At 40.1% G+C, this 22,819-nt stretch overlaps 1 protein-coding gene across 4 annotated transcripts in view; it reads left to right on the forward strand.

The window, feature by feature from the left end:
• The window catches only part of gdpd4a (glycerophosphodiester phosphodiesterase domain containing 4a), a 43,763-nt gene that overhangs the window by 16,521 nt on the left and 4,423 nt on the right, over positions 1–22,819 (forward strand). For 3 of the 4 annotated variants that reach the window (XM_072695332.1, XM_072695331.1, XM_072695333.1), the window contains exons 3-16: positions 425–528; positions 1,572–1,665; positions 1,759–1,818; positions 2,994–3,092; positions 3,208–3,301; positions 7,834–7,979; positions 9,055–9,137; positions 10,901–11,051; positions 15,068–15,292; positions 16,302–16,459; positions 19,835–19,982; positions 20,092–20,174; positions 20,519–20,598; positions 22,431–22,561. In XM_072695332.1, the coding sequence (XP_072551433.1) occupies positions 425–528; positions 1,572–1,665; positions 1,759–1,818; positions 2,994–3,092; positions 3,208–3,301; positions 7,834–7,979; positions 9,055–9,137; positions 10,901–11,051; positions 15,068–15,292; positions 16,302–16,459; positions 19,835–19,982; positions 20,092–20,174; positions 20,519–20,598; positions 22,431–22,561 (1,656 nt within the window). The remainder of the gene's footprint in view (positions 1–424; positions 529–1,571; positions 1,666–1,758; positions 1,819–2,993; positions 3,093–3,207; positions 3,302–7,833; positions 7,980–9,054; positions 9,138–10,900; positions 11,052–15,067; positions 15,293–16,301; positions 16,460–19,834; positions 19,983–20,091; positions 20,175–20,518; positions 20,599–22,430; positions 22,562–22,819) is intronic. The other variant, XM_072695335.1, reaches the window with a different exon arrangement.

Raw genomic sequence — 22,819 nt, forward strand, 5'->3', positions numbered from 1 at the left:
CTGCGTTTGCTGATTGCACTTTTCTCGACTGTGCTGAGCACTGCATCGATTACACACTCTCTGCTGACACACACTGTTTTGTAAAAGCAGCTTTTTGGTCATGCCAGAAAAACAAATCTGCCCCAATTTAGCTGTAAACCCTTCTCATGACTAAATAGAGCGTGCACATAAAGGTTGCTCAAGCACTCCGATGGTGTGCATCAGGATTTAGGGTTCAGCAGTATTAGAACATGTTTCATTAGTGTGACTCACTCCCGCTCACTCTTTGTGTGAGTTTAGAGGCCGGGGCTTATTGATTTGGCGAGTTGTGAAGGGTGCATTAGTGTGACGTACTTCTACAGAATCCCTTTTCACTGATGTGCGCTAAATCAGCTTGTCACCATTACTAAAAGCTGTGTGTGTGTGTGTGTGATGTTTATTTCAGTTGGAGTGTGGCAGTTTCACCCTCCTCATCGTTACGTTTTTCCTGACGCTGGTGTTCCTGTACTTCTGGAGCGAAGCTCAGAATGACTACAACGACTTTGACTGGTAAGCATTTAACCACTGGAGGTGCTACAGTATGAGAGTACGATATTGCATAATATGATATTTGGGTCGTGACGCAGTTTCATCATGGTTTGCAATGAGATGTTGTGATATAAAATGTGGAAAAATTAGGACACCCCATGAAAACCTGTCTTTTTTAACACCAGAGTTGAAATCAAGGGTAATAATAGGGAGTTTTCCCTTTACTGCTTCTACTTCTCTGCAAAGGCCTTACACTAGATTTTGGAACATTGCTGTGAGAATTTGGTGGCATTCGGCCATGAGAGCATAGTGAGGTCAAGTACTGATAATGGATGATTGGTTATAGATCAAAAATGCCACTCAGACTTGGCCCAGAGATATTGGCTGGAGCTCCAGCACTCTAGAGAAGTCTGCTCCAGACTGTGCTGAGTTATTAGCAATGCTTTTCTATGGTGATTAAATAAATTAAAACATTAAATGTGCTGTACACACACAACTAAATGCCTGTGTCAGGGTAAAGTATCGTAAAGTAGCTGAACATTTAGTACGTGGACATTTGAACAATCTTCATTTAAACAATATTGAGAGATAGTGGTGATATAACTAAATACATACAAACTAAAAATGTGAGGTAAACATCAGAACACCCCCACATTTTTTACTACTTAAAATGTCTTAGATTAGAACATAATTAGAGAGGATTTTGGAGGAGTCTGTCTTATTTAAACTTAATTTAAACAGACATTTAGTCTGGTTTGTTCTTGATTGTTGAAGTAAGTGGTGAAGATCATCGTGGCCAGATCCAAAGAGCTCTATAAGGCCTTCAGAAAGAAGGTTGTGGATGCAGATGAGTCTGGGAATAGGTTTAAAAAAGCCTCCACACAATCATTTACAAGTGAAACAACTACCAACATGGCCAGGTTGGGCCATCCTAGCAGGTTCAGCCTAAGAACAGACCACAGAAAGGAAAAGTTTGAGATCCTGATGCACAGCAGGTGATTTATGATTTATGACGATTTATGAACTAATGGCAAATAAATGTATTTTATGTTGTCCTTCCTCAGGTTTAACTTTGGGAATCTGGGGTTTTGGTTCCCCTGGTCCATGGTGCTGCTGGTGGTGTCTGCAGCGCTTTTTACCTACATCGCCCTCCTGCTGGTGAGGAAGAGGAATTGCAGCTGAGTTAAACTTTGGTTCTGTGAAGTGTTTTGCATTTTATCTGAATTATAACTTTAACTGTAACCCTGGCAGGTCTTAGCGGTGTGCCTTCTCTCTGAGGGACAGAGGCTTTATCTACACTGGAGCCACAAGGTAAACATTAATAATTACATTTAACTAGATTTTATTAGTTTTACTACAAAAAAGGTATATATGTATTCATTTTACTACAACTGACAGTTGTATTAGTATCACTGCAAAAGTTTTTGCTACAGCTACAGTATTTTTCCATAATACTAATCCAGATTAATATTAGTGATTAACTGACATAATACTACTGTGACTGCCATTTTTACATTTTATCACAACCAAAAAATTGTATCTAATCCAGATGAATTAATATCACTGAATTTTAAAATGTCTATTACAACTAAAAGTTTTTTCCCCTGATAATAATATGGATGGATTAGTATTACTTCAATTTTTACATTTCAACAATTTTTCTATATTTAATTTGTTTAAATTTGAACTACAACTAAAAATGTTATGTTTACTACTGAATTTAAAAAATTCTACCACAACTAAATGTTTCGGAGGGATTAGTATAACTGCAATTCTTTACATTTTACCACAACTTAAAGATTGTGTCTTTCCCTCATACTAATTCTAAATGAATTAATATCACTACATTTGAAAAAAAAAATACTACAACTAAAAGTATACTAATATGGATGGATTAGTATTACTGCAACTTTTAAATTTTACTACAACTGAAAGTTGTATTTTTCTATAATACTTGTTTTTATAGTACTAGAATTTATTCCCAATTACAATAGCTTTTCTGTCAGCATTACCAGATATGTAAATGACAGTCTATATTTCACATTTTGGAATTAGTATTACAGTCATCATTTGTTACTCTGCTAATGTTTTTATAGATTCCATTAAAGGCAGTTAAACTGAATGGTTCAAACATAACGACTTAATTATTTTTACAATGGTGGTGAATGTCCCACTACAGCAGAAATACAATCTTTTGTTTTGCTCACCAAACACACCAGTTTTACCACCCCCACCATGTGTCTTCTGAGCTTTATATGTAGTAATGGTGACAGTAGAATAGTGGCAAATTTAAAAATAAATGTGTTTAATATATATATAGCACACATTCATCTACTAAATTGTATAAGTGTAGATTATCTGCATGATGATTGTGATGCTCAAAAATTATATATAACAGTCTGGGACTGTTTGAGAATGACCTGGACCTAAGTTGGAGCAAGCCTAAATATGGTCATTTCTAACTATGTTGTTTTTGGATTGTGCAGATTGGTATTCTGGTGACCCTCACCTTCTCTATCAGTGCCACAGCTGTGCTCTCTGATCTATGGAGCAAAGAATGGAAAACCCTGCTGCTCTCCTTTCAGGTTGGTCACTTGTCCTGATATTGTCATGAACTAAGAGCTGAATTAGTTAATGTAATGTAAATGTCTAATGTATAGAGAATGATAGTAGCATTGCCATTTATTTTATTGTGTGCAGGTCACAGCACCTTTTCTGCATGTAGGGGGAGTCTTATTAATGACCTTCCTGTCCTGGCCGGTAGCCTTACACTTCTTTCGCATGAGGAAGCGAGGTGAGTGCTGCTTAACACAAATACGATCATTCTCTGAGCAGCCTCAGTGCCAAACACCTTGGGCTTAATCCCACAAAAATATTATAAATGACCATATCCATAAAAAAATTATATACAAGTACTGAAGCCTGGATCAATAACTAAACCTGACTTTGAATGATTTAATTGCTTCTGAAGACTAGATCTAGAGCTTTTACAGACGAAGGATTGGCTTTTTCTAGCACTTCCCAGTCATTGTTTTGGACCCAAAAACCCAGAGATCATTGGCCACTCACATGACTACCCCCTCAATCGCCCAACAACCGCTCAGCACCCGTTCTCCAGATCACCTTCACCTGGGTTTTGATTCATATCACCTGTGTTCCCCTGTGTGTAAACCTGCCTGATTCTCTCCCACATTGTGAAGTTATCTCTTTTGTCAGTCTTTCTGTTGTATGACACCTTTGGATTTGCCCTGTTCTTTTGTTTGCTAGTTTCTTTGCATTCTGGATTTTGCCACTTTGCTTGTCTGCTCGCTTCTCTTTAGCCCATGTATTGTGTTTCGCTCTTCCTGTTTCTGACCTCTTTTTGAAATGACCTTTTTTTTATATAAACCTACTAATCTGGTTAGTTCACCAAGCGTTACAACTAGCAGAAAGGTTGCTCGGCCTTCCAGACCTCAGCTTGATCCCCATCGTTCCTGTTATAACTGCCGTTTCTTAATTACATTAGAAACTGAGTACAGCTACCGGAGCTACCTCAGCTCTTCTGATTTGTGGGCATTGAGCAAAAACTTTAATGCCATACATTTTAGACCAAACATTGTGGGCACATCTCTGTTAGCCCCATATTAATTTATATGAGCCTTTGGACCAGTCATCTTTTGGGTAAAAGTTTTTGCGGCCTACATTTTAGCCAAAAGTTTGTGGGCACAGCTCTATTAACCTAACGTATTTGCATTCCAGCGTTTAGCCAAATCTTTTGTCCTCCAACATTTAGACGACTGTGGTAGCATAAAACAACCAACAGCTATACTGTAGCAATACCTTAGCAACCACCTTAGCTTGTTACCATACCAACACCTATGCTATAGCAACCACTTAGCAACACCTTAGCAATCCCCTAGCAACACCTTAGCAGCCAACACCTATATCACAGCAACACTGCTGAGCCGCAGTCACAATAACTTTCTGCAATAACTGCACTCTCTAGTTTTAATGTTCAGAGTGCTCGGCAGCTGCTTAGCTGATTGTTTAAGGTATCACTGCACAGTAGAACAGTGCACTATTTTGAACTCAGAAACCCAGAGTCAGCCACTCACATGACAACCATGTGTGTGCCGTCCCCGAATCAGCAACTGCTCCCCAGCTTAGCTCCAGATCAAGAGTCAGAGTATTAGTAAAGCTTTGGAAATTGCATCACATGGCCTTTCCAAACCATAACTGTGAACTACCCATAACCCTAACAAGCTAATTAAGGTGAGATCTGAGGTAGATCTGGGTAGAAGTTATCTGAGAGCTCAGATCTCTTTATTGTATAGAACAGAATGGGGGTGTCAGTTACGTGGTTAGGTGTTATTTATCTGCATTGATGTTTTTACGCAAGCCTCGGCTTTGTTGACAGAATTAATGACTGGAAGCGAGTGTGTGAGTGTGAAGATCAGAGCTCCATGCTCCAGCATCTGTTGTGTCATGCGTTTATGAAACGCTCTTGGGGATGACTCATCTTTCATCCTTGGCATTTCTCTCTGTGGCTTCATCTCTCTTTCCCACTCTCTCTCTCTCTGACTCTCTTTATCTCTCTCTCTGTGTTTGTATTCCACTCTCACCCTTCCTCTGCGACCCTCCCTCTCCATCCATCTGTGCGTCTGGTTGTCATGGGCGATGACGTGGGGGGCTGACTCACGTCTGGGCTCTCAGAGGGCGTCTGATGAGGGGATGACTAACGAGAGACAGAGAGAGAGGGAGCGTGCGCGCGAGAGAGAGAGGTGTGAGGGTCACAGGCTTGCACCAGCCGTGTCAGCTGTGACTGCGGACACAGCCGCTCTATTGTTCACACACCACACTGACATCTTTCTCTACTACTCTCTCTCTCTCTCTCTCATTCTCTTTATCTCTCCATGTTTCTCTCACCTTCTCTCTTTCTTTCTGTCTTTGTATCTCTCATTATTTCTCAGTATTTTGCTTTCACTTTCTCATCTCACCTCTCCCTTTCTCTCAATATACCTCTCTCTTTCCATCTCTCTCTCTCTCCAAATTACTCATTCTTTATATCCCATTACCATTATTCTCTCTTTCTCTCTCTCTCTCTCTCTCTCTCTCTCTCTCTTTCTCTCTCTCTCTATTTCTCACTTCTGTTTTTGTATCTCACTCTTAATCAACTCTCTTTTTCTCTCCCTCACCAAATCCTTCATTCTTCATCTCTCTCTCCTTTCTATCTATCTACTTTTCTCTCTATCTCCCTCTCTCTTTTTCTCAGCCTCCCTCTCTCTTTCTATCCTCTTTCTATCCTAACTTCTCTGAAGAGCTATAAAGTCACATCATGCTTCTGCCGTGTCAGTGTTGCGCTCTGTTATCAGTCAGCAGGTTAAACTCTGGGGATTTTAAAAGAGAAAATTATCCTGTTTTTCCCATAACAGGCTAACGTCACTGCCTGGTGGAGTTGTGTAAGGACTTATTAAAGCACCCTAAAGCCGCTCCTAATACCTGGAATACGTTTTGCAGCTGTTGAAGGTTTGCACTGGCTTGAGCCAGATTATATTCAGAAGCGTTTTTTCCCCGCCGGGATAAACAGGCTGGGAGTGCAGGGAAGGGTCTGTAGCAGGAGTTTGTTAGTCAAAAAGAATAGAAAAAGAATTTAAAAAGGTTGTGTAAGGACCGTGCATAAAGTATTTTCAAGCGGTCTTTTGCACTGATGTTTGGTAAAAATGCTGTTCCCTTTGTTGAGGCCTTAAGTTAAAAAAAAAAAAACATTACATTTGAAATTAAAGAAATGTGCAAACCTGAAATCATCATACAGTCTCTAATAGACTTCTTTATGTGGTTTCCGACGCTGTGGGACTCACTGTTTACTATAAACATGGACTAAACTACATTAGCCTAGCTAAACAGACTACCAGACATTAAAGCAGCATTATGCAAGAAATTGGCATTTCTTGCTCCTAGGCAAAAAGTAGGTAGAGACTGCACTAAAGGACACTCACACATGCATTTTACAAGCTGATTGATACAGGAAAGTAAAAGAAGCATGTGGACTGAAGAGGTAGGGAGGGTAATGTTACACAGGATTTTACACAAATATGACTATGGTTACGCAGCGTTATGCAGTTCTCTTGAGCACTTTCCTGCTTGCTTTACCAAAGTTACAAAGCTGTTGCTAGCAGCGTGACGAGCCTGAATTAGCAAAGATAGCAGCGCTACTCTCCATAGTACAGGTCAGTGAAGCATCAACAAGATTTTGAAGCTGTTATTTTTTAGTGAAAATGCTTCATGATGCTGCTTTAACTCCTTTAGCCCTGTATGTAGGCCTACTCCAGTTCTACACTACATTACTCTCATAATTAACAGCAGCTTAGACCCTAAAATAGAACCCTGTGCTAAACTTAGGGTAAACCAAATAATTCATAGTATGTCTGCATTAATAACAGGCCTAAGATTTGTTCACACGTGTGCATTTCAGTGGTATTCAAATGTAGAGAGAGAAGTATGATGCGCCACTGGAGCAGAGAGACTTAAGGGCCTTGCTCAAGGGCCCAACAGTGGCAGCTTAATGAACCCTGCTATTGAACCCTCAAACCTATGATCAATAACCCAGTGCTCTAACCACTTAGACACTGAGACTGTGACCTGAAAGCAGCACCTTTAGAGCGTCTAGACATCCTGACAGTGGTAAATGCTTGTGTAGTAAATGCTAATTGCAGTATTGGTATTATGTTTTGCTATACTGTCGGTAATTCATAATTTGAGCATGAATAATCTTCCTAGGAATCATATAAGCAATTCACTGTATTATTCTAATCTCACCTTTAGAGTTTATACACTACATGTCCAATTCAGATACAGACGTACACATACACAGCTTGTCCCCTAACCCTAGTATTGCCAATAGAATAGGATCTTTAGAGCAGATAAACATTAACCTATTGGCACCATGCCGAATACCTGTCTTGGACTACAGGAGGAATGAAGCCCCCAGCATTGAGCTGAGGAGCAGAGGAACTGTGTTCTCTGGAATAATGGATGTTGCTCCATCCAATACATTTGTTGGGGGTTGAGTTGGGGAGTTGGGAATGAGGTGGGGCGCTGATCATTCAGCGCCCTGACCTCACGATTGCTGAATGCAATCAAATCCTCACAGCAATGCTCTAAAATCTACCTGAAAGCCTTCCCAGTTGCTTCAACAAAAGCAGGATAAAATGTATATAATACACTTGATTTCAGTAGAAACAACAAATGTGTCCCAGTACTTTTGTCCATACAGAGTATCTCCAGCACATACTGTATCTGTATTTCTAAAGCCTGCCTGTATGTGTGTGTGTTGTGTTTGCTCTGCAGTGAGGCAGGTGGTTATTCTGGGTCTGTACCTGACCGTGCTCTTAGCTCTGTATCTGGTTCCTCTGGGCATGTACTCCCCCTGCATTAAAGAGGAGGGCACACTGGGCCCAGCGCCAATCCTCATCGGACACAGAGGAGCTCCCATGGTAACCTCTCTGTTCATTTCAGCAGCACTCAGCATCCATAATGTGTCTGGGGTTTAACCTCTTAACCTCTGGATTTTGCCCCCCACTGTTATAACTTAGGAACATTTACATTACATACGTTCATATAAAAATATACACAGTCATACCAGAGCATTATAACCACCCCAGGTTTGGAATGAACTCAGCCCATTATATCAGCTCCAGCTCCACCCATATACGAGCACTTTGCAGTTTTGTAATTACACACTGTAGTCCATCTGTTTCTCTGCGTACTTTATTAGCCTCCTTTCACCTTCTACTCAAACCAGCGCAACACACACTAACACTCCACCACTATGTCAGTGTCACTGCTGTGCTGAGATTAACCTACCACCCAAATACCACCTGCTCTGTGGTGGTCCTGTGGGGTCCTGACCATTGAAGAACAGGGTGAAAGGAGGCCAATAAAGTATACAGAGAAACAGATGGACTACGGTCTAAAAATATGCAACTTGCAAAGTGCTGCTATATGTAAAGTGGAGCTGATTTAATGGGCTGAGTTCAATCCAAACCAGAGGTGGTCATAATATTGTGGTATGACTGTATATTTTGAATGTTTCAGCACTAATTTATGTGTGCATTTTGTTGCTGTTGGTATATATAACGTTGGTATATAACGTTGGTGGTGTGTATGACTGGTTGGAAAATCACCCATTGAAAGGGTTACGGTGGTGTGTATTTTTTTTTGGATATTTTAATATTGTACCTGTCAAGCAAAAAACTTGTATCACCAAAACACCACTTTACAGGAGAAGGTAAAAACCTTCTTAACTTTCAGTTGAAGTCAATGTAAAACAATTTTATTCCAGGTCATTTTGGAGCATTTCTATTGGCCCATTCATCATGAAAGTTTAACACAATGTAAAGAACAACTGCAGCATTGACAGTATATCAAAAAGTGAAAAACCTAAACAATGGAGACAAGGTTTTTAAAAGAGAGCAACAATATACAAGAGTCAAACCCTGGCCCTTCTGAAGCTCCTGATTCATTAAATTACATTTTATATTCTGTGTGTCTGTGTGTGCGTGTGTGCAGCTCGCGCCAGAGAACACACAGCTGTCCTTCCAGAAGGCTGTGGAGTCCGGAGGAGAGGGGCTGGAGACAGACGTTGCTATAAGGTTGGTTTTCTCTCTCTCTCTCTCTCTCTCTCTCTCTCTTTCTCTCACTTTCTCTCTCTGTCCATTATCCTTTTCTGTTTCCTTTCTGTCCCTCTTTCTCCCTCGTCCCTCCCTCTCTCTGTACCACTCTCTCCTCACACGCCCTTCATTATCCATCATCATTTCGCTCTGTCATTATTCCGGGCTGTATTAGCCTTCTCTTCTGCTCTCACCTTCTAAGTAGCCTCAAATGCCCCCTGTTTCTCCAGCGCTCAGGCACATGTCCAGCCATGAGTTTGACCTCTGATTTCTCCATTCTGCATTAGCTACAGCACTCACCTTCAGACATCCACTTATTTATAAGATCCATCCATGCTCTGGCCTTCAGACAGGTACATTCACAGGAAAATGACCCAGTTGTCAAAGAAGAATTTGAATATTGGAGCATCTGTTAGTGATTGCATGTGTTTATTTTTGTCACTGAAAGAATTGGGAGACTCTTTTAATCCAAATTAAATATCAACTCAAATCACGAGTGCATTAAATAACTTGGAATCATTTCTATACTATGCTACAGTTTTACCCCCCCCTGTAAAAATTTGAATGATAAAGCTCCTTATCTGGGCAGTGAGTGTGAGTGAATTTACTCAGTAAGACACTGATATTATAATAAATACTAATAATATTCTTACAGAAAGAAGTAATTTTTAATAGTAATAATTAATCTCCAAAGCTCTCTTCATGGGAGTCTGGTATTATGTATAGTTATCATCCAACACCTGGTTTGATAAATCAGTGCATAATAATGCTAAATCAGGTGAAACGGTGATGGAATTGGGGGAGTCACTGGGGGCATGGCGAAACCTGGAGCCAAGCTTTGTTTCTTCAGACTAGCTCCCAACTACTTTCTTCAAAATGAGAAGCTCTTGTTCCTTTTTACTGTATTTATGTTTATCTGCATCTGTTTTAATTTGATCTGGAGCTTTCACAAGCAAAACAGTATTTAAACAAATTAAAATATTGCACATTTAATACGTTCACGAAAAGTTTAAAATGATTGTACTGTAACTGTTATATAATTGTACTGTAAGTGGATGCTACCTGGAGTTTCTTGTGATTAGATTAGATAAAAAAAATAAAAACCCTCCCTGCCTTTACAGAGCCGGCCATTCATAAAGTCCTCATCACTGGACACAAGGACACGCCGACCAGGTGGCCTCTATAAATAGAGATCAGACGCTGGCAGCTGACCCTGTGTCACGCCACCCCACCAGTGATGAGCAAAGAAAAGCCCATTAGCGTCACGCTAATCCTGTTAGCAGGCTAACATCCTCACAGGAGCCCCAAATACTGTGCTAGTTAACATGCCGCGGGCTAGAAAGTATTTGGAACTGACGTTACCTGGGAAGGTGGTGTGACACTGAATCAACCTCTAATCTGTATCAGCTGTGTGCCAGAAACGCTCACACATGCGCACACACACACACACACACACACACACACACACACACACGTGTAGAGATACAGTGACTCTGCAGGTTTTAGTGAGATGGTGTTACACACTGGTAGAGGAAAGGTTGTATAGATATATAGATATACAGACAGACAGTTAGATAGATAGACAGAAAGACAGATAGTGTAATCTAATGATAGACAGATGTATTAAGTACTATGCTGTACTAAGTACTTAATACTAACTGTATTAAGTATTAAGTATCATGCTGTGAGATGTCTCAGTGTCTGCAGTAGAACGCTCAGTAATCTCAGTTTTGGTTTCTCTGCAGTTACGACGGGGTGCCCTTTCTCATGCACGACAGCACACTCAGAAGAACCACCAACGTGCGTGAGGTTTTCCCCAACCGGACCAACACCCCGGCAGCCATGTTCACCTGGGCCGAACTTGAGATGCTCAGCGCTGGAGCGTGGTTCCTTGGGGTCAGTTTGTAATGTAGTATACACTTATTTACAGGACAATGAAATTATTCTCTTAGCATATCCCAGCTTGCTCAAGGGCCTAATAGTGACAGCCTATTGGACCTGGGCTTCAAACCCACAATCAAAAACACAGTACTGTAACCACTGAGCCCCAGTGAAACACATTAACAACTATAGATATCTATATTTGTTATAAATATGATTATGGTAGACTATATGGACAAAAGTACAGGTACACACCTCTTAATCATTGGATTCAGTCACTGAATTACATTTAGCCACAAGTGTATAAAATCAAGCACCTTACCTTTACACACATTAGTGAAAGAATGGGTGGTTATAAAGAGCTCACTGAATTCCAGTGTGGTCCTGTAATAAGAAAATAATAAGCCACCATTGCAACAAGTCACTTTTTGAAATTTCTTCCTTCCTAGATATACCACGATAAACGCGAAAGCGTTTAGGAACAACAGTAAAGTTTCTGTAACTGTAACTGAGTTACATGCTGTTAGAGCTGCAGGGGGGGGCTCCATATTATTGCCTATGGATTTAGAATAGGATGTCATGAAAGGTCATGTAGGTGTCCCAATACTTTTGTCCATATAGTGTATCTATAAATACACCTACACTCTTAGAAAGGTGCCAAAAGGACTCTTTATGTGAGAAAAAATCACTGGTGACATAGGATGCATTTATTGAGAGAAGTGGTCGGTCAAATTGGATCAGTATTATATATTATTAATCAATATTAAAGGTTTATAAAACATATTTGAAAAGTAGACCAAAATATCATCTAGACATATCAGTCTAGAATGTCACATTATGCTCTTATTAAAAACAGTAATTTCATTGAAGTATTAATTAGCAAACTAACATTAATAACTGAGTACAACCTTGTCTTCTGTTGTATCAGTTTTGATCTCTTGACATCATTTGAAATGACGCACTGTCATGACAAATGGGTCACAAGAATTGGGTTTATTTTATATATATGCATGATTACATACAGTATGAACTGATATTGTTTGTTTTTGTGGATTAATCATATGAAATAATAACTTTATAATGTTGCGAATATGCTATAAAAGAGGGCTGCACAATATGTTGCTTTGTCACTGCATTGTACGCATATGCAATAGACACATTGGAGGATGTGCAGTGTCACATAAGGCAAATTATTAGATACAAAAGAAAGATTACCAGAGGCAGATCTTATATCCCAAATATATTTATTTTATTCCTATCATCGATAGACAGAGTGCATATCAATATCATTACATGTTAGATCTTTGACCTCTGGTGAAAACTGGTGAGAATTTCTCTTTTAACCATAAAAGTACTGCATTTTCAAGCCCCTATCTATCTCCGGGAAAAAAAAAACATTTTCTTGGCCTGCAAAAGACACACACACAGCACAGCACTGTATACTAACAGCTATCCGTCATTCCTCCCCAGGTCTGCTGAATAAGGCTTATTAAAATAGCCTCTAAAGCAAATTCTCTGTAATTTAATTTATTTATCCTCCACTGCTGCGGTTGTTTGCTATACATGAACAAGGCTGCTCATCTCTGCCGTTCATGCCGACCTTAATCTCCTTAAATCGGCTCTGTGGCCAACGTTCATTCATCCATCCATCCATCCACCCATTCAGAACAGAAGTGTGTCACTACACAGAACAAAGTGCAATGCAGTGTAATTCATCTTAATGACTAATCAGAAAGGTTTGGATGGCTCAGCTGCTGACCTCCCATTTAAACAGTTTTAATTGTTATTATTGGAGGCAGTTTGCACATTGTTGTAGTCAGGGAAAATTACCAGACTTACAAAAGAAGAATGAGCGTCTCGATGAAAAAAGGTTGGCGTTACGAACGCTGTGTGTTAATCCCTTCTTGGTGCTTCAGCTTAATGCAATACATATCTGAAATATGCTCCACAGCATGGCCTCCTAATTAACGTCAGAAATCCCTTGTAAATCCCTGGGAGGAAATCAGTAGGGATTAAAAGATTTAGGCTGGAATTTCAGCTCAGCCAGGAGGTGCCAGCCATTCACTCTCATTCTCAGCAATACACAGCGCTGAAAGGGGCCAGAGGGCAGCCGGTGTGTAACTCATTCACACGAGCGTCCACTGAGGAAACAGGTCACTGGTGACTAATAGAGGTCTTTTCTAGCAATCCTGAAGTGCAATTGTAGGTCTCATTCATGTGTCTGAAATGATGTGTAGGTATCGAAGTGTTGAGCTGCGTTCTTGATATTGTCAGCAATGGGAAGGATCCAATTTGTCCACTGGTTCTAATTGGGCCCTAAAGATTCCTGAGTGTAACTTATTGGTGGAGTGTTTTGTTGGGTAGTTTTCAGGTGAATGATGTTAAGGGGTGGGATGAGGTGGACCGACAGTGACTGTGACCAAGCTGTATGCATGGAGAAGATATTATTAGGAATTATCACAGCATAAACAAAAAGGTGCTGAACTATTACTAGTTAATTCCCTCCTAAAAAAGCAACCTACAGAGCTATTTTCCTTCATTGAAGCTTCCCCATTAAGCACAAAGATTTAATGTTTAAACGATATGTTTGTGGGGGCAGCCTGGGCCTAAAGGTTGTTGAAGTAAGTTGCTGGTTTGATCCCCTGGACTGGCACGATGTAGGGGCGAGGGAGTGAAGGAACAGTTCTTTTACCTCCCTCATTATTCACCCTAAGCCCCAACTGATCCACAAAAAGTGTCTGTTCACCATTCTGGGTGTGCGCTAACCGCCCCTAGTCACTAGTGCATGTGTGTGTGTTCACGCTGCCATCTGAATGATTCAAAAATGATGATAATTATTCTGTAACAGCAATGTAACTATTGGCAATGGATTCACGGTTACAGCTGGATTACAGTAGTACAGATTACACATCAGCTTCAGTTATGCAACAGCATATTCTTTATTATTGTGGTTATACATGTGTAATGAGTTGGGGGTAGCTGTTTTTATATGAACTGCTATTGCTTGTCCTGTGACTCACTTACATAAGTTAAGTTGATATGTGATATGTGATGTTTGTAATTACACAAGCTGCACTACTGTAATATCTGTAATATGTAAAAGTGAATATATCACAATTAGGCCAGGATGGTGCAGTCAGTAGAGCATCAGTCTTTTAATCTGAGGGTCTAGGGTTTAATGCCCTGTTTGGGTGAGCCAGCAGCTTCTTTGTTGGGGCAGAGGTGGCTCAGCAGTTAGAGCTGAGCTCACTGACTGCTGTCTGTGTGTGTGTTCACTGCATGGATGGGTTAGACTGAGGCTACATTCCATCTGTGTCTATCACACAAATGGTGAATGTGTGTGTCTTTGTCTTTCTTTGTCTGAGTAATTACTTTGTTATAACATGGATTGGTAATGTGTAACTACACAGTTATTAGAGACACTTAATGTACCGTGGGATCAAAAAGTTTGTTTAAAAATATTCTGGCGTCATCACAGCAACAGCACTGGACCAGCTGCTTCATTTGCAGAGCTCAGTCCAGCTCTGTTAGCCACCACAGCATCCAAAAATTGAAATACCTGAGGGATTACTTCTCATACTGACATTTAAACAGCCTACCAAAACATATGCAAGCAAAATCAACCAACATGTAAATTAGGCCTGAGTATTGGCAAGAACCTGGCGATATGATACATACAGGGGTTACGATTCAGTGTTTTGACAGACTAAGCAAGATGATATATTGTAGATTTTTTAAATCAAGTATGAAAGAAATAATTTAAAAGCACAAAAAAATTGGTAAAAAAATACTTTTTATGCAGTCTGGAGACTGAAGACTACAACAGTATTGTAAAACATAATTTCACAATACATCTATATATCCATATTTGTTTATAGCCCCAATGAAAACAGCACTTCTACACAGCACAAATGTTTCATTTAATTACACTGAGAAGTCATTATTCACCTGCTAGTTCTTTGTTCAACTAAATGTTAAAATGAGCTGAATGACAATTTTCCATGCTCAAGATCTGATGCTATTATTTACAGAGGGATCCCTTTGGAACTGCCTCCACTCTGAACCTGGATGAGCGTGCTCTGGTAGAAAACCAGACAGTTCCCACGTTGAAAGACTTTCTGGACCTGGCTGCTCAGTACGGCAGGCTGGTGATTTTTGACCTCCGCCGGCCGCCACAGGGACATCCATACAGGGACACCTGGATCACCCGCACTTTGGAGGTCCTCCACAATGAATCCTCTATCAACTCCAGCCAGGTACTCATCAGGAAGTCCACTCATCTTGCTGCTGCTGTCTGATATTTTTGCATAAATCTTTAACTTCAATCTGTTCTACATCATTATTATGTGATCCATTTGATCAAATAATCTACAGATTAAAATAAATAAAGTAAAGAAGTCACATGGCTGTAAATGCACAGAACTGTGCAGATGTTTTAGGCTTCTGAGCAAATTATTTCAAAGCATTTCTCATTTTATGCAATACCTTCAGATCACAGTAGAACAGATGCAGGCAAACCAACTTAAATAATACTAGACTCTGTATTTTTCTATGAATGTTATTAGTATTTCTTCTAATATCAGTGTTTTACTGAGTTAATAAACATTTACGGCCTAGAAAAGGAGCTTTATCTGTCACAGCTACCTAAAAAGTGCTGTATATCACAACTCAGTGGCCTTCTATTGGTGCTCTGACGAACCGATCACTAATAAATGTTTAACAGTGATGTGAATTGCATTCTGAATGTGTGCATTCTCACTCAGAAACCATTACAGTGCATCCACCAATAAGGGCAGCATGGAGCCTCTTTAATACAGTGATAGAAACAGGGTCGCTCACAGAAATCTCAACTTCCACATGGAGTCCAATGACGTACCCACACAGCAACTGCCCTCTGAGTTAAAATTAAACAAATACAAACACTCTGAATGTTAATAATGCTTTGTTCTAAGGTGGTAATGTCATTGCTGTTATTTCTATTGCATTTATTGTGCTTCTGTAAAGTGATCCTGGGTCTGACAGACAGTCTGTATTACGACAAAATGGCTATTATTATTATTGTCGCTATGATGCATATTAAACAAAGTAAATGAAACTAGCCTGTGATGCAAATAAACTGCCATTGTATTTATTCTCTAATGTACTCTGACACTCATTACTTTGCCTAAACAAATACATTGGAATCTGCTTCCAAAGTAAATGAAAAAGTAATGACACAGACTCTCCCAGTTGCCTTTACCCTAATAAATGTGTGTATGGGTGTAGGTGCTATGGTTGCCAGGGGATCAGAGAGATGTGGTGCAAGAGCTGGATCCAGAGCTGCAACAGACCTCTGGGGACCGAGCTTCTATTGAGGAGCTGCAGGAGGAGCACATTGTCCGCCTCAACCTGCACTACAGCTCCATGAGCCAGGAGCAGATCAGGTACACAAACAACCCCTTTACAAACATCCCAAGAGAATGTTCTTTAGTTCAGTGTGCACACACACACACACACACACACAAACATAGTATATAGTGCATATACTCATTCTTTAAGAGTCACTTGCATTCATGCATTACATGCCACACCTGGGCACTTCATAAAGACAGCATCCAGGAGTTTCTGCAGCTCCTCCCACTAAACAGATCAGTTAGCTTTTAACACGTTTCCCACAAATCATTTGCATGACTCTTTTGCATGTGAATACCTGACATATGTAACAGATCACCTTATTCAAATCAGCCCTGACTTGATCAAACGTTCAGCTCTTTGTCACTCCTCCACACTCTTTCCCCATGAAGGCTGACCATCCCTGAACTTCTCTCCTTATGAGTCTTTTTATGGAGTCTACTTTCAATAATAATAACAAGACCAGTTGTGTTTAGAGACATGGTATGCAGAGTTGTTCTAATTTAACCAAATTCTGGTCTTACGCAACTTTACAGTCTTCAGGTTGTTGAAAAGAAGCTGTGAGAAAAGGCGGATGTGTCTAGAACAATGAATAGAGCAAAAAAGGATTGAATAAACTAAATTGCTGAACGAAGGATTCGTTGAAATAATGCCTCATATTTAATAAAACATATGATATGATGTGATATATATATATATATATATATATATATATATATATATATATATATATATATATATAATTTATTTATGCACATATCTGTCAAACAGTGTACATAGACTTGCAGAGAATTTTAATACATTTCTGATATCACTGTGCATCCCTAACAGCATATTATTTAATCGCTACAGGCCCTGGTATAATGTTAATAGATACATTAACCATGGTATAATTCTATTGTACTTTTATGATTTGTGGAATTCTACATTTGGTCTGATATATATATATATATATATATATATATATATATATATATATATATATATATATATATATGTGGTCTGGCAAATGGAGGAGGGATCAAAATATAACAATATTTTTGAATATATCACAACATTTCTTTTTATTTGATGATTAATGATTATTAGAATCATCATTTGGTGTCTAGTTCAGAACCTGGCAAAACTCAGCTCAGCTTGCTCCTCTTGAGGTAGTCCATTGTGGATTTTGAGGTGTATTCAGAGACATTGTTGTGCTGTAGATTGTTGTAGAATCTCCTTTTAATCTTCAGCTACACTGCAAACATGAAAAAACCCAAAATCCATTGCAATATTTGATGCGCCCCTGAGGTTCTGATTGTTTTGGCTATCGCGCAGCAGTGAGCAAAACATGTGCAATTGTAGGAGGTAGAGTAATTTTACAGGAGTTAACAGCTTTTTTTTACAGACAGTATTGTGTTTGTTCTAGAATTTGCAGGTAGTAATTATCTTGTGCCACTGGCTGCAACACAAGTCCAGAGCATGACCTGTCCATCCCTGTGCTTAACAGTTGAAGAGGTGTTCTTTACATACATTTTTGCATGCATTTTTCTGCTCCAAACGTATGCTCATTGCATAATGAACTTTATGTAACAGTTGGGTACAGATGGCAATGTCAGCTTTATGACTCTCAGTTGTCAGCAGAAACAGAGCTGCAGAGCCAGAGACAGAAGGGAAAGGGAGAGGAAAGGAGCAGAAGCGTGGCTGTAAGTGAGTGCAATCTGTGGCAGGCATTGAGAGATCGAGGGAAGGGAAGCAGAGAAAAGAGAGGGGGAAATGAGAACAGAGTCTGCCGCAGTTCCATTATGTAATGCGGGCCTTTGCAGCAATTACACGAACAGTTCTGTGGAAGTCTTTAGAGGAGAAAGCCACTAAAACATGGCAGAGTGTTGACGCAGTGCACAAATCACCCCTCAGCATCACACAGTGTTCTAAGTTTTTGGCTGAGATGACGTGGGATCTTTTAGGTGAACAGATCCATGATATCAGCATGTTCCATGAAGTCAGTAATCGGTTGTTAAACACAGTGAGTCGTCTAATTTGTGCCTCATGCTGTGCTTTTGTTGGTGTGCTGTCTTTACAGACTGAAGGAGTGTAACAGTGCAAAGGTTTTAGGCACCTAATCACATATAAAGCGTTGCCCTCAGCAATTTTTACTATGAAAACTCCAGATCACATTAAAACAGTTGCAGGTAAATATACATACAGCAAAAAAGAACAAGAATTTCTTATTGCGAAAGAAGTAGTTGAGATCTTGTGAGCTAGTTTGAAGAACAAAGCTTGGTTCCATATATGTCCTGGACATCCTCAGCCAGCGTGTGGATGTAGCTATTTACACCAATTAGACATGACATAATATCGTGAAGGTCCCCCTAGTGCCACCAAAATAGCTCTGATCCGTTGAGGCATGGATTCCACAAGACCTCTGCAGGTGTCCTGTTATATCTGGCACCAATACATTAGCAGCAGATGCTTTAAGTCCTGTAAGTTGTGAGGTGGGGCATCCACAAGCATCATTAAAACTTGTGCGCCCATGACCGTGTTGCTAGATTCTCTTTTTTGGAGCTCTTTTATTAGGCACTGTCCAACCACTGCATTCCAAGACCTGCCTAATGTTTTGGAGATGCTCTGACCAGCCATCACAATTTGGTTTTACGTTTGCCATTTACCTGCTTTTAACACATCACCTTCAGTGGTTGTATTGTTATGGCTGATGTGTTACGATATGAACAGTCTTGAATGTAAACTGTAAAATGAATGCAGTTTAAAGCTATTTATTTTATAGTGGACGTGATTCAACACAGAAGCTGGTTAAAAACTGTATCATTTACACTGATTGGTCACTTTTGCCTTTTGTTGCTCTTTTAGCCATCTGTTGTATTCCAGAAAGTGCTTAGTCATTTTGCGACTCAGGATAGTCATAATTAGTCCTCCTGTCAACTTACTTTATTTTTTATTTATGTATGTGGGCCTGTGCACAGTCATTCACCCAAAGGGAAATGTGCCAGAGTTAGTCAGCTGGTTTAACTAGATTTACAGTTAGGGAAGCACAATGATATCAGAATCATATCAGAATGGAATTACAAAAACACTGTTTGACTGCAAAATACCTTCAGGATGATTTAGCAGTCTCTGGAGTGGTGGTGCACTGTTCTACTGTACAGCTACACCAGCACTTCAGAAGCTTTCAAAGGAACGCTGAAACAAGGCTGATGGACTGATCAGATAGATACACTTGGTCATTGTGTACTTATATGTATTAACAGAGTAATGTAGTGTGTGAAGCATGGTTCAAATTTCCAAACCTAATAATCAGTCTCTGGCCTACAGTTCATACATGGAAACCAGTGCTTTGATTTAGTAATAGGTGAGATGTTCAGCCTGTAACCGTCCCTACATATAAACCATGTTCCTTTGTGTTCCTTCAGTAAATACGCATCAGTAAACATCAGCACTAACCTGTATGTGGTCAGTCAGCCATGGCTGTACTCTCTGGCCTGGTGTGCTGGAGCTCAGTCCGTCACCACCAACGCCCTGCACCTGCTCAAAAACCTGCACAAACCCATCTTCCTCATGGTGAGTCCTGCACTGACGCTGACGTACACAGAGTCTGGGTTAGGTGTTGCTAGATGAAGCTCTGTCTCTCAGAACATTTGCTCAATGTCACTCTCTCTCTCTCATCTAGACTCCACATGAGTACAGTATGATGTGGATCCTAACAGATATCACCTCTGCAGTGCTCATCACGGCTGTTTTCATATTCCACTGGTGAGTTGAGCTTAGATTCACTCTCCAAAGACCAACATTTTATTTTTACAGTAAACACCATCAAACACTGGGTTAGTGTGGTCGGGGGTACTTTATCTAGAATGTCCTGTTATATAGTTTTTTATGTTTATTGGGTTTATTCTAATGTTAAATAGTTTTTTATGTTTATTTGGGTTTATTCTCAAGTTATATAGAGTTTTACAGGTAGACATACTCACTGACTTTATGTTTATTTGGGTTTATTCTAGTGTCATATATAGTTTTACACAGTTTTATGGCTTTTACACAGGACATTGCTTATGGCTTATATCTGGAGATTCACCTTTCCCCTTTTTCTCTTACAGGTGGCGTGAGAGAGGCTTGCCTTTCTGGTCAGGCAGTAGGCAGGTGCATGAGAATGGACCCTACAGCAAGTTCAGGACTGGTGAGAAATGTCTCTGTCTGTAAACGATGTACCCAAGCTTCAGACAACATCATGTCATCCCACGCACCCCGTCTCATTCGCTTCTCATCTGTGTGTGTTGAACATCTCAGGCAGTTCCTGTTGGGCTCTTGTAACTTACTCTCGTTTCAAATATTGCTCTAAATGCACCAAAGATGCTATTCATATTTTGTTTTCATATTAATCCTAATAAAGTCCATCCCGTTAATGCTTTCGGTACACGTCATAGTAGTGTTTTACATGAGGAAAATCCAGCTCAGGTACCCATGCTGACATACAGAGTCTGGAGTCAAGCAGATAATGGAAGGGGTAATAAAATGAAAGGGTGGTCTTTTTTAGCTTAAAGAGAAGCCTGCTAGTGAGTAAGAGTGATATGACTGTATCCTCTGTAAACAGATGTACTAAAGGCCCAGTGCCCTGATATCATTAAACATGTCATCGTGATATTCCTAGAAAGTAGCTCTCAGAAGCCATTAGCTGATGTCATTAATGGTGCAGAAATATTCACACTACTGTTTCAAATCTACTGTCATCATAGCTTTCATAAGACATAAAGTCTAGACAAAAACTAAGGCTGTGACCGAATGAATTCCAACTCCCTCACACAGAAATACCAGTTCTTGTATAATGCTGCTTTAAAAGTATTAGTTTCAGATGTACAGAAACAAAAACAGGGTTAATTCTATATAGAGAGGGACTATTTAGTTTACCACGTAGCGCTAGAAACACAAATTCGGACACTACTTCCTCGTCAGCAACATTCATCAACACTGGTCCAAGCACATAACCAAGCACACATAACCAAGCACATGAGTGTCTGAGCCGTGTTTAAATCTCCAGTCACGCACACTAACTGAATTCTGAATTAATGTTAATAAAGCTGTGTGCTTCACTGTTAAGTTGCTAATCAACCTAAACCTACTGTTAACCAACTACATGGGAATATATGTGAAATTCTTGGCATCCAGTGGCTCGTAATTATCACTTGTTTATGAGCAAACATCATGGTTTCGTTACAGTATCTGTTGCTTAGTACCAAACAGACTCGCAATGCATTCCAGTCCACATTCGGCTCATAAAGTAAACTAGGCTGTTCACTAGAAATTAGCCCTGCCCATTCATTTTGAAATAATAAGGAGGACAGCCTGCAGCGAAGCATTTGAGCTGTTCCTGGACCATTAGAGGCTTCAAGGGATTATATTTTCTGAGCAGTTCTGGAGACTGAGCAGAACTGTACGACGCTGTGTAACCCGAGTCATATTTATGTAAATTATGTACAGTTCTGGAGACCTCGCTCCAGAACTGTACGACGCTGTGTAACCCGAGTCATATTTATGTAAATTCCTGTAATGATACTCTACCACCTTAGTCCACATGCTTCTTTAACTTCAGATGCCGCTTCTGTATCTCTCAGCTTGTCAACAAATGCATGTGTACAGCTGTCAATGAGGAAGCGCTAAAAGCGTGATTTGTATTTACTTCAGTGGAGAAACAGTGAATTACACTCACAGCCTGTAGGGGGAGCTCAGGAGCAGAAATACCAGTTGTCGCATAATGCTGCTTTAAAAGTTTTAGTTTCAGATGTAGAGAAACAAAAACAGGGTTAATTATTAGGGATAAAGACAGGATGGAAGATGCTCATGTGCACATTAATTATACTTCATATGACACATATGATTATATGTGTAAATAAAATTAACTACAAGACAACAATGTAGACAGTGGGCCTTTAATACCTTGGTGCAGTGTTGTACTGTTCCCATGCATGTGTGCTCCAACCTTCGTTCTGAATCGCGTCACTTTCTGTGTCACAGATCCCTCAGAAGTTCGGGGCGTCCGCTGGAACCCCCTCTTCTCTGACGACTCTGTGTGGACCGTAGTCCCTCTGCCCCAGGACACTGCCCACTCCCTGCATGTCCCCCCTGTGCATGGCTACCCTGTGCTGGTGTGACCCTTTCACCTCTCCCCATTGCTCTACTTCATACAACAGTCAGTTCTGACCATGCAAAGCAATCGATCTGATTGGCTGAATAAATGTTCAATCTGTAGTGTTGTGTCGGATAACTACAGATTTCTACAGTGACCATTGGTTGCTAAGCAACAGCAACGGTCGCATTACTGTAAGCTGCTGATAACCAGCAATCTGATTGGCTGAAAAACAATTAACATGTAGTGTTGTGTATGATTATGGCATCCTTCCTAT

This window comes from Salminus brasiliensis, chromosome 13 (assembly GCF_030463535.1).
Source record: "Salminus brasiliensis chromosome 13, fSalBra1.hap2, whole genome shotgun sequence".
Taxonomy (NCBI): Eukaryota; Metazoa; Chordata; class Actinopteri; order Characiformes; family Bryconidae; genus Salminus; species Salminus brasiliensis.